Genomic DNA, 16,956 nt, shown 5'->3' on the forward strand with positions numbered 1-16,956 from the left:
TTGTTGCATCTTGGCAGAAATGTGGGTGCTGACAAAATTAGTGAGCTCACAGAAGGTCATACAGCCACAAGTTGCTTGGGGTCCAATACCTTCTTTCATGAATTGTTCCCAGCTCCCAGCTCTTAAACCCTCCTCTCTGCTCTGTGCACCTGGCCCATTTTCTGTTGTATCAGGCCCAGAGGTGGTAAACTGGTGGTATGTTCTATGTCAAGATGAATGACCAAGAGTCCAGTTACATAAAAGAGGGCACTGTTTTCAGAGATCATATTCTGTTCACAGGGTCCACCCAGTCATTTTCCTGAATCCTCATCAGTTCTATTATATAAGCTATGCATTCCTTGGAAGGTATTTGACTGATTTCTTTATATAAGGAATTGTTGGGTATTTTGTGTACTGTACCAAATTAATTGTACTGTTTTTTTTTTTGTTTTTTTTTGTAAAATACATTTGTTTTAGCAGAACTTTTTATCACGGGTTAATTTGTCTCCTCTATTGAATAATGTACAATTAATCCATGACCCAAGATGTATTATTTTTGTCTTTTTATAGATTTTTAGTGCTTTTTGTTAAGCCACCAGACATTTAAAAAAAAATTCAGAGACTTTGTGTCCTTAAATCTCTTTAAAATTATCTTAGCATGCATTTTGTATTAAAAAGTAAAGCAGTTTGCAAAACTTAGAAAGTGCCTGGGTGTGTCTCTATCTTATTAAGGATATGCTCCTCATTTTGGTAGGTATTTTGGACCAGTCTGCTGTGTGGGTTGATGAAATTAATTATTATGACATGCGGACTGACAGGAATAAAGGAATTCCTCCCTTGTCCCTACGTCCTGCTAATCCACTTGGCATTGAGATTGAAAAGTAAGTACCATCTTACCTTCAGTTTTCTTTATTTTCAGTTGCCAGAAAGTTTTACATACTCTGAGAGAAGAGGGTCAAACTTCAGAAACACGCAGAAACACAATTTCAGACACCTCTGTTGTTGGGTGTTATTTCTGAAGGCTGCTCTGCTTTGCTGCCAAGGAGTGTTCCCATTACTTAAATCTTTTGGCAAAAACTACTTACCTCTTTAGTTTTTTAATTTACATTTTGTGAAGAAGAAAAGTATCTTGAAATTTTTAATAACTAATCCTTTTAAAAATTGAAGTATATTTGACCTATAATATTATATTAGTTTCAGGTGTGCAACACAGTGATTCAACATCTATAAACCTTATGAAATGGTCACTGTGACAAGTGTAGTAACCTTCTGTCACTGTACAAAGGTATTATGGTACTATTCTCTGTATTCCCTATGCTGGACATTACATCCCTGTGACTTTATTTTATAACTGGAAATGTATACCTCTTAATGCTCTTAACCTTTTTTGGCCATCTCCTATTCCCCTCCCCTCTGGCAACCGTCAGTTTTCCTTTGTATCTCTGTGTCTGTCTCTGTTTTGTTTTGCTTGTTTTGTCCTTCAGATACGGCATATAAGTGAAATCATACGGTATTTGTCTTTCTCTGTCTGACTTATTTCACTTAGCATAATACTCTCTAGTTCCATCCGTCTTGTCACAAGTGGCAAGATTCATTCTTTTTTATGGTTGAGTAATATCCCATTGTATCTATATACCATATTTTTAGTCATTTGTCAGTGGACACCTAGGTTGCTTCCGTATCTTGGCTATTATAGATAATGCTGCAGTGAACATGGGGTGCATATACTGTTTTTCATAGTGGCTGCACCCTTTTACAGCCCCCCAACTCTTGTTATTTGAATACCATACTTTTAATGACATGAGAATTAATGCATTATGTGGAGTTAGTAAGTTTAAATACTTAGATCGCACTTGAAATAAAAATAGGATTTTCCATGTGCTTAATATTATGGGAAAAGATTTAGAATAATTAGGCCCAATGTAGTCTTCATTTTTTTAAAAAAACCCTGCCTATAATTCACACTTAATTCAGACTGACCGACTTTAGTAGAATTGTGGCAGGTATATGCTATCTTTCAAGACGTCATGAACCAAATCTAGAATTTTCTTAATCCCTAGGACAGTGTTTTAGTAACTTTTATAATTAGGACCTTGATCCTTACATCTTACATAATCAATTCATCTAACACCTTAACTGTTTTATTTTCTGGCTTTAATGGTTCTGCTTATTAAGTTATATACTGGGTGTTCCTCTATAAACACTTTCTAAAGGTGACAAATTAGTTTGTTAACACTAACCATAGCTTTACTTTGGGTTTTTCTAGGAATGGAGAAAATTCTCCACTGATCTATGTATTTAACCTTCAAGCGTACACTTGAAGACCGTTAGTAATTCTAATAGCAGGCTTCTGTTTCACTTGCTAGGCTTTTCCCCTGGCTGAGAGGGAGGGGCAAGTGTTTGTCTTAGGAAGTTCTGTGTTGAAAAAGTCCTGGGGCTTAGCAGCTTTTAGTGAGCTTGGACTGTTCTAGGTTACATCTTTGACACTCTTTGTAGTATAGGTCATTCTGGAGCTATTAAGGATTTCAGGGCTTTATAAATAAGAATTTAAGGACCAAGAAAGTCCAGAAAAGAATGGTAATTGCTCGGTATTTACTGGCGCATAGTTTCAAGCATGAATAGACTTTGCAGTTGATTGTAAAGCTTTTAATAGCCTGTTTCAGTACTCAAAAGCCAGCTTCTTTCTAAGGTCTGCCACGAAAGAAGTAGAGAGTACACGGCCCCTTTGTTCTTCATAAGGAAGAAACAGTTATGCCTGGGCACAAGGAGCATATGAATGTTGAACGGATTTTGTGTGAATGTTAGACTAAACTATCAAAGTTAGGGTTAAATTGGATGTTTACTATCATTAAATGGATTTCCTTAAATTCTCCTTTGCATATAGCCCATCCCCTATTTGATCTCTTTACCTTCTCATGTCCTCTCACCTTTTGTCTTTATTTTACCTGTTACTGCTGCTACCCACAAAAGAGTTTGGCTTGAACTCTCTTTAATAGCACTTTTTAAAAATGTGTTTCAGGGTAATGCTTTGATCACATTGGTAACGGCAGCCAGAAATAATGGCACTAAAAGTGCTTGGCCTTTTGAAATTTTTCTTTTCTTTCTTCTCTGAGAGGTAGTCTGATTTTGTGTAGAGACAGACTCCCAGTCTGAATCACAGCCCTCCCATTCACTGGCAGTAGGACTTTGAGTGCATTATTTTCCTTCTCTTTGCCGTAGTTTCCTCAGGTGCAAATGGAGTAGCCCTGTCACAGGATGGGTGTGAGGGTTCAGTGGTGAATAAGGCCTCAGAGCAGAGTCTCCTCACGGCAAGTGCTCAGTAAGAGGCAGTCATCAGTACCAGGGTTCTTGTCTCTTCTTATGGACATGCTGTTCATTGCTCTGTCACTTAGGAAAAGGATCTCTCTTTTAAGGACTTATTAAGATTTCAGGATAATAAATTGTATTAAAATCTTTTCTTAATTTTAAATATTTATATTTCAGTTTTCATTGATATATAACGTTCAGTCTTGACGTGGCCTCCTCTTTAGATCCTTAGTTATTGGGGTTCTGTTCAGCTAATGTTCAGATGATTCTCGAAGTTGATTGTTCTATAATTTAGTTGTAATTTTAATATCATGGGCTGTGGCAGGCACAGCGTTTACCTAGTCCTCTGTCTTCTTTGTATTAAAATCTTAAAATAGTATTATGTACAGTAATTCAAGAAGAATGTAAGTGGTGATAAAATTAACAATACTTCTTTTGAGCTGTTACTTGAGTTTCAATAATTTGTTCGGTTATGGGATAATTAAAGGATAGTTTTTTAAAAGGTAAAATCATGACTCATAAAATGGAACACATGTCAGTTTTTATTTAATTCATTAGTTAATTGGAAAACTAGTAAACTGTTAAAAGCAGTTCAAAGGGAATTCCAGAGGACAGACATGAATAGGCAATGAGAATGCTAAAAGATGCTTCTACTGCATGGTAACCAGTTGCATCTTCACCTGACAAGTATTTCTATGGCCAGGGATCCCTGGTCACCATCAGCCTTCCACAAGTTAACTTCTGTTTCTGTAACAGTTGCAAAATAGAGACAAAGAAAGACACCGATCCCTATAGAATCAGAAAACACTGGGAAGGCCCTCCAGACAGTGAAAGGCCATCTAATAACCTTTTTGCCGATTTAAAGTCTTTACAAATTTTCCAGTTAAAAGAAAAGGACAGAGATACGAGGAAGTAAGAAAGAGAAAGGTAGAAGGAAAGAAGTATAGAAACCAAGAGAAGAGAATGTTTGGGGCAGAAAAATGCTTTTCCAGGTTTGTTTTAATATTTTTAAAGATACTGTTAGGAAAAATGCATTTATTTTATTGGACTTTGACCTCAAATAAAAAAAAGAAGAGAACAAGGAAAGACAAGCAGATGTTAAAATATATTGGTGTGGGTTTTATTTCCCTAACTCATTATTTTTTAGATGACAGCTTTGGTTTCCATAAGGAATGGTATTACATTCAGATTAGAATCCCAAAGAGCGTTTCTTTACTATCTGTCCTTTATTTCTGTTTATTAATGTAATTTGTGTGTTTCTTCTATAATTAAAAGGTAAAGAAGACCTATTTTTAATATTTTGAAAATGTCACCAGAGAGGGAATAACAAGGTTATACTTGCTTCTTGAAATACATTAATTGGGAAGGTTTGCAGAAGGATGACTGCTTGGTATAAAATACTCTACTGTGGACCTGAGGAATTATCAGACTAGAGTGGTGGGGCTGCCTTTGGAGACGAATCATCCCCAGCGAACTGGTTGTGTTTATGGAAATTCTCTTCAGCTGACAGTCACACAGACAATGTGAAATAATGAGGGGTCCTGAAAGGTTGTGACCAGTTTAACCTGAATATGAAAAAGCAAGTGAGAATAATAGAATATAGTTTTCTTGGTACTCTTTGGTGTGAGTCAGAGTTTAATAAACATTTTATAAGTGTACCTAGTATGCATACTGTCGTCTTTCAGCCCACAAGTTTAATCACTGGAATTTATTGGCCTCCTTCCACTGCTAAAGTCCTTCATATCCCCAAATCTTTAACTGATGTTTTGCACACATGGTGCCTTGATATTTGTAATAATGTTACTAATTGCTCAGAAAAAAGTAACTTCACTTTGAACTGAGACTAGGATTTGCTTATAAAAAGTCTGTATTTCTGATTTATTATAGTGATTGTCACAACTATATGTGTTCTTTGCATAGCTTAAATTGTAATGGAGATGAACTATTTAAACTGAAAAAGAAGGTAAAAACAGGTTCATATTATAAAGCCTTCACTGGGTTTTATATCTTAAAAATAATATTTGCGTAACATGAGAATATTTATAAGTAATATTTTTGGAGGTAGTACATATTTGAGAGTGAGGGCATAAAACTGGAGCTGTGTCTGTGTTTTATATATGATATAAACTCTTGTGCAGTTAGTACGGGATGTCTGTCTAGAGTAGTTAACTGCTGCTCCACTAATACCTGCTTTATTTCCACATGGGTTTTGTGGGCAATGTAGGTTTGATTTTCTTCTCATCAGTTTGGCTTTCCGATAGAAAGAAAAGTCACCGACTTTCCTGCTACTTTTAGAATACAAAGAAAGGTGGCAAAGTAGCTCTTAGTATGAGTGTAGGAGAGAAGAGCCTTGGATAAATTTACCATTTAGAAATTTCAAAAAAAACACACCACACAACCAAAAACAAGTTAATAATATTTAATACAGCAATGAAAACAATGGTGCTAAAAACTTAAAGCTAAAAGAATTGAGTATAATACACACATTCTCAAAGGAACTGTATAAACCACTTTTACTGGGTCAGTCTCCTGCGCCTTCATCTTTCCGTCTGCCAAATCAAGAAAACATGTTCTCTTCATGCAAACTGTATTGCGACTGCAGTCAGGTCTCACTCTATGTGGTTAGAATTTCTCTCAAAATGATTTTTGTTTTACTCACTCATGGGTCATTACTGCAGATTGTTCTCATACTTGAAAGTGAAGCTGATATGTTGAAAACATTCCTGTTAGTTTTATCGCTGACCACTCAATCCATATACCTGGATCTTCCCATGACATGGTCTAAACCTTTTGAGATTTAGGTTTAAACCTACGCTTACACTGCCATCTAATGGAAAGCATGTATTTTAGGGGTGGCAAGAGTTGTCAGCTACTGAAACTTATTTCCTGCAAAGATTTCATGAGTTTACATAGTAGAGTATGTGTTGCTTTCAGTCTCTGACTCCATGCCAGTAGATTTAAAGTGTAGATTTAATTTGAATTACTCAGAATGTACCTTACTTTCGTTGACTTGTTAAGCCATCACTTGATGTGTTAGAGCCTAAAATCTCATTTTGTGAACATTTCAGTTCTTTCTAACTCCCCACTGCCATAGTGCTTCCTTTCTCAATATTGTTATTTAGACCAGTAGCAGTTCCTGCATTCTGAATCAATCTCCCTCCACTCTCCCCTAAATTTCTATCTTTCTAGATTTGTAGTTGTGGCTTAATGTCATTCCTAAGATTCTTTGGTTCTTTATTTGACAATAGAAGCACCGAGTTCACACCTTGACTGTTTCCATGCAAGCTCCCTTAGGCTGTTTCCTCACTGTAATACGGGAATACATAATTCACTCTATTGTTATGAGAATCAAATAAAATGATACTTATGAAAATAGTTCTCAAATACCAAGAACTGAGTGTAAAGAATAAAAATAACAGCAAATGACATTTATGAGCACTAGTTGTGTGTCAGAAACTGCTGAGCCTTCCATATGCATTATCTACTTTCACCTTAAAATATTTCCAAGAGGAAGATACCTTGATCCTATTAGCTCATGAATAAGTAGAACCATGTAGAGGTTACATAAGTTCCCCAAGGTTATGCAGACAAATCCAGCAAATCTCCAGATTGAACCCAGAGCCTGTGTTCTTAAGCACTACTGACTACCTCTCCCTCCCGTTAGAGCTGCTGCCGTGAGTCGTCTGCTTTTGCTGTGAGTTCCCCAGAGAGCTGACTTCATTGCTCTTGGCATTGGCACGCTGTTTTCTTCCAGATCTTCTAGTTCACATTTATTTTGAGGTGTTTGTGCAAAATATCAGTATATTTAGGCATATATTAATATTTTGGGATATAGAATATTGATTCAGGATGCCTTCAGCTGTAAGTAACAGAAAGTGTAAGTACCAGAAAGTGAAAATGAATTTTGGCTTAAACATAAAGATTTATTTTCTCGTAATATACAAAGTCCAGAGATGGTATTGGTTGAGTTAGTGGCTCAGTAATATCACCAAGATGTAAGGAACCTGGGTTTTCTGTTCTGCCTTTCTTTTCTTTTTTTTTCATTAGTTTCAGGTGTACAAAACAATGTAATAGTTAGACATTTATCATTTATATCCCTCACACGTTTACAACCCCACCCCCCCATCTACTACCCCTCTGACGTCACACACAGCCATTACATTTCCACTGTCTGTACTCCTAATGCTGTACTCCGCTTCTTGTAACTATTTTATATATATACACATACATATATATACAAATATATGTGTGTGTGTGTATATATACACATATATATGTGTGTATATATATATATATAATTGTAGTTGACATTCATTATTGTTCAGCTTCAGGTGTACAGTACAGTGATCAGGCATCTACATCATCCCTGAGGTGGTCTCCCTTATGAGACAAGTGTCCATCGGATAGCCTACCAAATCTTTACATTATTGATTATATTCCTCAAATTGACTTTCGTTTCCCCGTGGCAATCTTGTGGTTACGGACTGTGCTTTCTAATCCCCTCACCTTCCCCCTTATCCCCACCCTTTCTCCCATCTAGCAACCCTCAGTTTTCCCTTCTGTCTCTGAGATTGTTTCTGATTAGTTCATTTATTTATTCTTTTATTTAGATTCCACATATAAGTGAGATCATATGGTATTTGTCTTTCTCTGTCTGACTTATTTCACTTAGCATAATGTTCTCTTGGTTCATCCATATTGTTACAAATGATAAGATTCCATTCTTCTTTATGGCTGCGTAATACTCCAATGTACCACAATTTCTTAATACAGTTGTCTACCGATGGGCATTTCATTGTTTGCATGTCTTGGATATTGTGTATAGTGCTGCAGTAAACATAGGGGTGCATACATTTTTTTCAAATTAGAGTGTTGGATTTCTCTGGATAGATACCTAGGAGTTGAATTGCTGGGTCATAAGGTAGTTCCATTTTCAGTTTTTTGAGATACCTCCGTACTGTTTTCAATAGTGGCTGCACCAATCTGTAATCCCACCAACAGTGCACGAGGGTTTCCTTTTCTTCACATCCTCTCCAGCACTTGTTGTTTGTTGATTTATTGATGATAGCCATTTTGACTGGGGTGAGGTGGTATCTCATTGTGGTTTTTATTTGCATTTCTCTAATGATTAGTGAGGTTGAGCATTTTTTCATGTCTGTTTGCCATCTGTATGTCCTCTTTAGAACAATGTCTCTTCATGTCCTCACCTGTTTTTTAATTGGGTTGTTTGTTTTTTTGGAGTTGAGCGTTCTGCCATTCTTAGTATAACACTGATTTCCTTCATAATGGTAAAATGGCTTTAGCAGTTTCTAATTGAAACAATAATAATACCTAATAATAATATAAAAATACAATATTAAAACAATAATGCACAGTAAATTATAAAACAAAATGTCTGGAGGCAGGAAGATGCTCTCTCTTTGTTCTCCTTAAAAGTATGGAGACTGAGGTATATAAATGTCTAATCACTATGTTGTATACCTTAAACTAGCATAATATTATATGTCTACTGTACTTGAAAAATAAATTTAAGAAAAATAAACTTCACTTTAAAAATAAAAAAAATAAAATTGATCAGTAGGGGATAATAGAAGTATGGAGTCTTTTCCCAGAAATGCTCCAGTAGATCTTTTCTCAGACATTATTGGTGGAAACAAGATCACTCAGTAACTAGTAAAGGGGATATGAGAACATGATTGTCTTAGGATGATTGGCATTTATTCAGGGAAGGTACCAACACCAGGCTATGTGAGATTGTTTTGTCTGAGGGTGAAGAGTGACTCTTGATTCACTAGTCAACAGTGGACTTAATTGTGTGATTTGGGGGAAATTATTTGACATCTCTGTGTTAGAATTTCGTCATCTTTAATATAATTTCTGTCTTGTAATAAGTTTGATTCCAGTGTAAGTCATAATAATCTTCTTCAATTTAAATGTGTAGAGTAAGATTCAAAAGAGCTTAATGTCTTCAATAAGAAATTACTGTAAAACAAACTCAGTGTTCGGGGTGGTTATGAGAGTTTGGGAGCTAAAAGATTGTATTTTGACCAGAAGATCTAATACTTTTCAAAATCTGCTTGACCCACTTAGGTGCCAGAAGGAGCTACACGTATGAGAAATAATAGCCCATGGGAAATGAGGTGCCTGTCGGTGGGTTCCTGCCCCAGTCTGGGTGTGGAGCTGTGGTGGAGTAGGCGGCCTGCCCGAGGCCCACAGCGCCGCCTCACTTCTCACACCACTGCCAAAGCTCAGTCTCGGGCTCTTGCACCCTCCGCCTGCTGGTGGCGTGGGCCGTCCCTGAGGGAGAGCCTATGGCTGCCTGGCCACGCCCCATGTGTGTCTCTTTAGTGCAGGAAGCCTCTACTGCTTTACCCGTGGCCCCAGCTGTGTGCTGGACTGTGTCTAGGCCCACATCTGCCCCCTCCTGAGGAGGGAGGCACGGGAGTCTCCCAGGTAGGAGTTTCTTAACAGCTCATCTCCTAGAGCCCTCTTTCAGCCTTTATATTCCAGCCTTTATCTTGTGATAAAACAGATCTATTTATATTTGTAAAAACAACTGTTTAGGTTTAATGAGATGAGATGTTACTAAGGTTTAAGAATCAGATGAGTTTTAAATATGTCAAGTTCTAGATAGCTGCCGGTTTACATCTTTCAGTATCACCTATTTAAACATTTTTACTGTTTAGGATATAACCTTCTTGTATGTGCCATGTATGTCCAGTTTTTCTTGTTTTACATTTTTTTTCGGCTTTATTGAGGCATAATTGACAAGTTTGTAAGATATTTAAAGTACCCATCTTGGTGATTTGATATACATTGTGAAAGGATTCCAGCTATCTACTTAACTAACACATCTATCACCTCAGATATTTATTTATGTATTTATTCATTTATTTTAGTAGGAACATTTAAGTTCTGTTGTCAGCAAATTTCAGTTATATAATATGCCATTATCAACTATAGTCACAATGTTTTACGTTAGATCCTTGGAGAATTTATTCATCTTATAGTTAAAAGTGTCTACCCTTTTACCAACCTCTTCCTATTTTCCCCATGCTCTAGCTTCCCGCAACCACTTTTCTACTCTGTTCTTATGAGTTTTTTTTTTAATAGTCCACTTATTTTTGCATATCTGACAAGGGTTAATATCCAGTATATATAAAGAACACATATAACTCAAGAGCAAAAAACAAAAAGAAAATTAGTTTGAAAAATGGTTAGAAAAGCTGAATAGACATTTTTCCAAAGAAGGCATGCAAACGGCCAGCAGATGCATGAAAAGGTGGTTGAAAATCACTAATTATCAGGGAAATGCAAATCAAAATCACACTGACATATCACATCACACCCGTCAGAATGGCTGGTATCAAAAAGGCAAGAGAGAACAAGTGTTGGTGAGGATGTGGAGAAAAGGTACTTTGTACTGTTGGTGGAAATGTAAACTGGTGCAGCCACTGTGGAAAACAGTATGGAGGTTCCTCAAAAAATCAAAATAGAACTGCCATATGACCCCGCAATTCCACTTCTAGATATATATTTGAAGGAAATGAAAACACTAACTTAAAAAGATATATGCTTCCCGTGTTCATTGCAGCATAATTTACAATAGCCAACATGTGGAAACAACTGTCAATCGATGGATGAATGGATAAAGAAATTATGGTATGCACACATAACAATGGAATGTTACTCAGCCATGAGAAGGAAGGAAATTCTGTCATTTGCAACAACATGGATGGCCCCTGATCTCTACCGTGTTTCCCCAAAAATAAGTCCTAGCCAGGACAATCAGCTCTAATGTGTCTTTTGGAGCAAAAATTAATATAAGACCCGGTCTTCCATTATATAAGACCGGGTCTTATAGTAAAATAAGACCGTATCTTATATTAATTTTTGCTCCAAAAGACGCATTAGAACTGATTGTCTGGCTAGGACTTACTTTCTGGGGAAACGTGGTATGCTAGACAGAGAAAAACAAGTACAGTTTTTACTGTTTTTCACTACATATGTTGAGCATGACTTAACTGTCAGGCCTGTGGGGGCTGTGTAGTGTTAGCCATTTCACCATGGCATGCAACTGCTGTATTTTTGAATTTTTTGTGCCTGTATTTTATACTTTTTTTGCTTTACTTGCTATAATTTGATCATAAGTCTTTTTTTGATACTATCATTCTTAACTTTAGCAACCCCTCTTCACACTTCTGCTTTGATATGGATAGGGAACCACCCAACCAAAATAAAACGACAGGGCTTGAGTGAAGGATAAAGAGGCTCAGGTTGGCTTCTCAGAGTTCCTTTCTGCTGCTGTTTTGTCAACTGTGTCTTTAATCTTTGCGTTTGGAACTCTTCCTGTTAGATGAGGATTTCATGTAGTTGAATGATTTGTAAAGACTATTAGTAAGGATTTAGTTGATGTTAAGTGATTCTGTAGTAATTTTTAATTCTGTTGAGATTATTTAACTTTCTGGGCAAGCGAATTGTTAGGATTCCATAGAACTCCAGTTTAAGTATCGTACAGAAGTAAGGTTGACAAAAAAGTCATAGGCGTGCCACCATGCATATCTCCCTCACACAGAGGACAGACCACGTTAATTAAATATGCCATACTTTCCGTTTAGATAAAGCTGCGTGATTCTTGAAACATCACTCTAGACAGATACTGCTCACTAGTTAAGATGGAAGTATGGGATATAGCCTATGTGTGTCAGAGGAGAGAGTCTCCAGTTACTTAGCTAGGGCTCAACTTAAGTCTCTGCTCAGTCGTTATATTCTCCGAAAGTTGTAACTTGGAACTATGATGTACAAATAAATAAAATGAGAAAAACTGCCAAAGGTGACAGGGTTTCATTACTAAGTAAAGTATCAAACCAGCATGAAGAATCCAAACCAAAATAAACTTCTAGAAATGCAGAGTTCTCCAGCTCCCTCTCAAAGACCCTGTCTAGTGAAATGACCAATGAGCTTATGCAACGTGTGCGCGCGGACACACACACACACACACACACACACACACACACACGAGTCTCTCTCTCTTTCTCTCAGTTGAAGACTGTCGTCTTTTAACTTTTTAAGCCAGAGAAGAAAGATGTAAGGTTGGCTTCGTCTCTGAGTTTCTCAAGTGAGGTGATGTCGGCTTGATGTCTATGATTCTTTTTTCTCGTCTCAACTTCTTGTGTTTTACTACAGTGTTAAGCAGGACTTTATTTCCCTCTAATTAAAAAAAGAAAACTTGATTGTTTGTGGGACTTTTTCTCTCTTGACTGAGGTCCTGACACAGTAAATGTTGGATTCTAGATTAAAGTGCAGGGTTTACGGAAGAAATCCCAGGGAACTGGTTTTGTTGCTTGCATGCCGTACACTTTTAGGGAATATGCAGGGATAAAGGAGCCAGTAGAGAAGGGGGTGATTTGTAAAATAATTCTGGAGACTTGTGTTAGGCTGCGATGACAGGGCAGATGGAGAATGTGTGTTTTCCTTCGCCCATGCCTGCTGAGTGGGGCGTCCCCAGGCCCAGGGGAAAGTGTTCCCTGCAGCCGCGAGACAGAGGCCCTGGCACCGAAAGTGCTGGGACAGTGAACTTGCACAGCCTACGAGTCTGCTTTGGGACCAGATGAGCACCTCTCCGGAGAGAGTGGGCTCCAGGCTCTTGTGAACTTGTGCCTAAGGGGGACTAGTCACCTGAAAGTCGAGGGACTCACCTAGGTAGTACCTTCGGGTGATTTGGTCTAGGGTGCCTGATTTCTGAATTGAGGCTGTGTTTGCAATAACGTGGTATCAAGACTCTCTTAGATAAGAGTGAGTTGAAGTTATCAGACCTGCCCATGCTTTCTTTGAAGATGGGGGTAATTTCGCCCATTGAATACATTTTTGAGAGACACTGGACTATAAAATAATGTTGTGTTCATACCCTGTGAGTTGGGCTTATGCAGTATATAGGGGTGAGAAAGACATTTCAGTCAGGCACAGCAAGATCAGAGCAACGAAGTAAAAACGAACACCATGTGTGCAGGCAAATACAGTCTCTTTGAAGTTGCTGAAGCTTCAGGTTTGAAGATTAGAGTGGCAGAAGTGAGTCCTGAGAGATAAGGAGGTTTGGGTCATGGAGAGACTTGACTGCAGAACTTGGCCTTCATTGCGCACAGATGAAGCATGCCATGTAGTCAGGGCTGCTAGCTCATACACCCTTGGTGCCCACGTCTGCACTTGTTACTTGTGTTCTCAGACACAACTGCCTGACCTCCAGCGTGGAGTTTGACCTATCGTACATATTTACTCAGTATTTGAACAAATCAATAAATGAATTGATCTGAAGGTGACCTTAAAAATGTAGGCAAGAAAGTGAGCTGCAGATAACGTATTGCTTGTTATAAGATTTTCTTAAAACTACTTCAGACGTGGGCATGTAAATATGAGTATTATATAGTTAGATATAATTTTATCAGTAAGTATTATCATTAGGTATTAGTATCCCTTAAAACAGCTTTCACGTAGGTCTTTAACAAAAATCATTTCAACAAACTGACTTAATATGTTCAGATTTCGTTGTATCCAAATTTTGATTTTTATCCATTGAGTAGGGAATGATTTCATATTTGGATAGATTTCATTAGCCTCTTTAAATCTTATATTCTTATATTGATGTAATTTTTATACTTTAGCTAACTTCCTATCTTCTATATGATCAAAATTGATATAAGAAATCAGCTGGAGTGTAGGAAATATATTTTGTACACATATACAGACATAGCCTCCGTAATGTATGACGTAATTGTAACAGTTTGTGTTTGTGTTTATTATACTAGGTACTCCTGGACGTGTCACATCTTTGTAGTAATAGCACTTGATACATTTAAACCCTTTTTCTCCCTCAGAAGTAAATTTCCCCAGAAGGACTTGGAGATGCTGTTCCCCGGAATGAGTGCTGACTTCACAAGTGAGAATTTTTCAGCTGCCTGGTATCTCATAGAGAACCACTCAACCACCAGGTCAGTGATGCTGGGCTGTTGACTGGATGGTTTCACTGGATGCAGCTAATAGGAGTGTGCAATCGTGTGAGTTTTAGGTCTAGCTTTGTCACTTGGGAGCCCTTTCACTGTGGGTAAACTCCTGAACATCTCAGGGTATCTATTTCCTTATTATAAGGCGGGACTGTTAGTTACAGGACCCTTATTTCCTACGATCATGCTATTTCTGTATTTCATTATTTGTGCAACCCATTAAAACTTTGTGGACTCTCAGCTGGGTACCTAAACTGGTGTCTGAATGTGACCTTTCCCTACACAAATAACAAAACTTTCAAATCCTGGTGTAAAATAGGGGACACACACCTCCTTCCCTGATGAGTTGGTTTATCATTTTGCAAAGAGTTGGTTTAAAATTAGGCAAAAAATAGACAAGGTAGACCCTTGTCTATTAAAGGGCTCCTTTTTGTCTGTTAATTACATTTTACCCATTCTCGCTAACAGATAAGGTTTGTAACTTTTTTCAAGCCTGATTTAAATTTTATGCAAGCATTTGAATAAGTGGCTTATTGCATAAAGTTTATATTCTTGAAAAGTCAACTTGTTCAAATACACCTTAGGAGAAATTCTTCACCTATTAAAATGAAAACCATTAGTAGAAAACATGAGGAAAAGTTGGTGTGTGCATAGAGTACATTTGATTTGGCCTCATGAGTTTTTAAAGCAAATGTCTGAAGTCTTTCATTATAGAAGGTGGTTCTGATTTTACATTATGGATATGCTTTTTCGATGATTGTAAGTCAGCATTGATCTCTGTTCTGTGTACGGCTATCGTGCACTCAACATGTTCAAAGTTTTATAGCCAGACTTTCTGAACTCAAATGGAAATAAAACTACTGAAATACAGAGAACTGCCTATTTTTTCTCTGCTTGAGACAGAGAGATTAAATATTGGGGTCTTTTTAGTTATTTAAATTGTGAATTTACTCCCCTTCCCCAGGTTTTCTGTAATTTCACTGTTGATGATGGTGACTGGGTGTTGATATGGTGAAGGGTGACAGTATGAATACAGAAATGAACGTATAGAGAAGGTCCTGCCTTAGGTAGCATCCACAGCATGATCTAGGTCTTTCTACCAGGGAGATGAGGTTCAGAACGCCTTACCTGGCAAATATATGTGTGATATACTTGTATATTGGTTATAAAAAATCGACATGTATATTTGCTGCATAGGGGTCTGGCATATTTGAAATGACCATTTGAACGTGGCCAATCTCTTTTCTAGCTGCTGTAATTTTGGCATTCATAACAAAAGGTTTAGTTCTAGGTAAGAATGTGAAAACTTTATTTTCATCTGGTTATACATTATGTCAATCTGTGTCTTTTGTAATATAGGCTTCAGTATTTTACACTTAACGCATTGTCTTACTTCATTTTTGCTTGTCAGCAGACTTAAACTTTTGGTTTCTTTATTTCATTTCAGTTTTGAACAGCTCAAAATGGCAGTCACCCATCTGAAGAGACAGGCTAACAAGAAGAGTGAGGGCAGCCTGGCATATGTGAAGGGGGGTCTTAGTACTTTCTTTGAAGCCCAGGATGCTCTTTCAGGTAAGGTGACCCCTCAGAGCCATCTGCTGGGGCTTCCACGACAGAAACCCGACACTGTGTTTGCAGAGTGTTTACAGGGTGTGACATTCGGTCTGTATTTATAGAAGTAGAGATCTAAAATGTGCCATAAATATTTGTTGCATAGACTCTCTTTGAAGGCCTGGTACTTTAAATATTTGTCTCTGAGGCTTTTGTAGACCCATCGTACATGTGTGAAATAGGAGACTACTTTGCCTCTCCACAATGCCCAGTCTCTAAGGCCCATAAGAAATTAAATCCCAATGGGTAAAATTCTAGAAAGTAAAAAATACTTTCACAGCCATCAATATCTTACACATGTTACTAATTCTATAAATGTGACCCATTGTGTGTTTGGTTTGGAAAGGACTGATGATATAATTTCATTTTTTTAGCCATCGCCCTAGCCGTCCCACACACAGTACTTAACTGTCCACCATCCATCCATGTCGTCATCTGTATATGCAAGGGAAACTGCATGAAATAGAAATAGCATAGCTTTAGACATTTCAGGGAAAGATGTTAGGTTTTATTCTTTTTCCCTAAAACTAAAGAAATCTAATTATTGTTTATCTAGTAAAAAGTAGAATATATTAATAAAGCCCAATTCTTTTTAAAAACGAAGAGACCTATAACTAAGTACTATATAGCTAAGTACCAAGTGTGGACAAGGAGGCCACACCTTCTTCCATTCAGAAAGACTAAATTTTTAAACTGATTTGTATTCTTAAAGTACAGACATTTTTTTATTGTTTTTAAAACCCCTCTCCTCCTGAGCCAAATATGCATAGGTGACTTCTGAAAATGAAATGTGCATCTGATACAGCTCTTTCCTGGTAGGTAGAAGTTAGGTTTTTCCAGGAGTAAATGTGAATGCCTAGGATGCAACAGAGAAGCTGGTCTACTTTGATGAATACTTTGTGCCCCATGTTTTTTGATTGTGTGCTTTTCTTTCTTTGTACTCATTGAGGTTCTGAGTTATCAGTGTTACTACGTCAACAATAGAAACCTGAGTGTATATGAACGATCTAGTGTTATCAAGTAGAATTAAGTTATTAACATGCTTAGTAACTATCGAGTGATA

The 16,956-nt window shown here is 37.3% G+C and overlaps 1 protein-coding gene across 3 annotated transcripts in view; it reads left to right on the forward strand.

The window, feature by feature from the left end:
- Positions 1 to 16,956, forward strand: part of EXOC2 (exocyst complex component 2) — a 246,608-nt gene that overhangs the window by 67,887 nt on the left and 161,765 nt on the right. For all 3 annotated transcript variants that reach the window (XM_033114349.1, XM_033114348.1, XM_033114350.1), the window contains exons 4-6: positions 734 to 860; positions 14,157 to 14,270; positions 15,730 to 15,854. In XM_033114349.1, coding sequence (XP_032970240.1) covers positions 734 to 860; positions 14,157 to 14,270; positions 15,730 to 15,854 — 366 coding nt within the window. The remainder of the gene's footprint in view (positions 1 to 733; positions 861 to 14,156; positions 14,271 to 15,729; positions 15,855 to 16,956) is intronic.

This window comes from Rhinolophus ferrumequinum, chromosome 9 (assembly GCF_004115265.2).
Source record: "Rhinolophus ferrumequinum isolate MPI-CBG mRhiFer1 chromosome 9, mRhiFer1_v1.p, whole genome shotgun sequence".
Lineage (NCBI taxonomy): Eukaryota > Metazoa > Chordata > Mammalia > Chiroptera > Rhinolophidae > Rhinolophus > Rhinolophus ferrumequinum.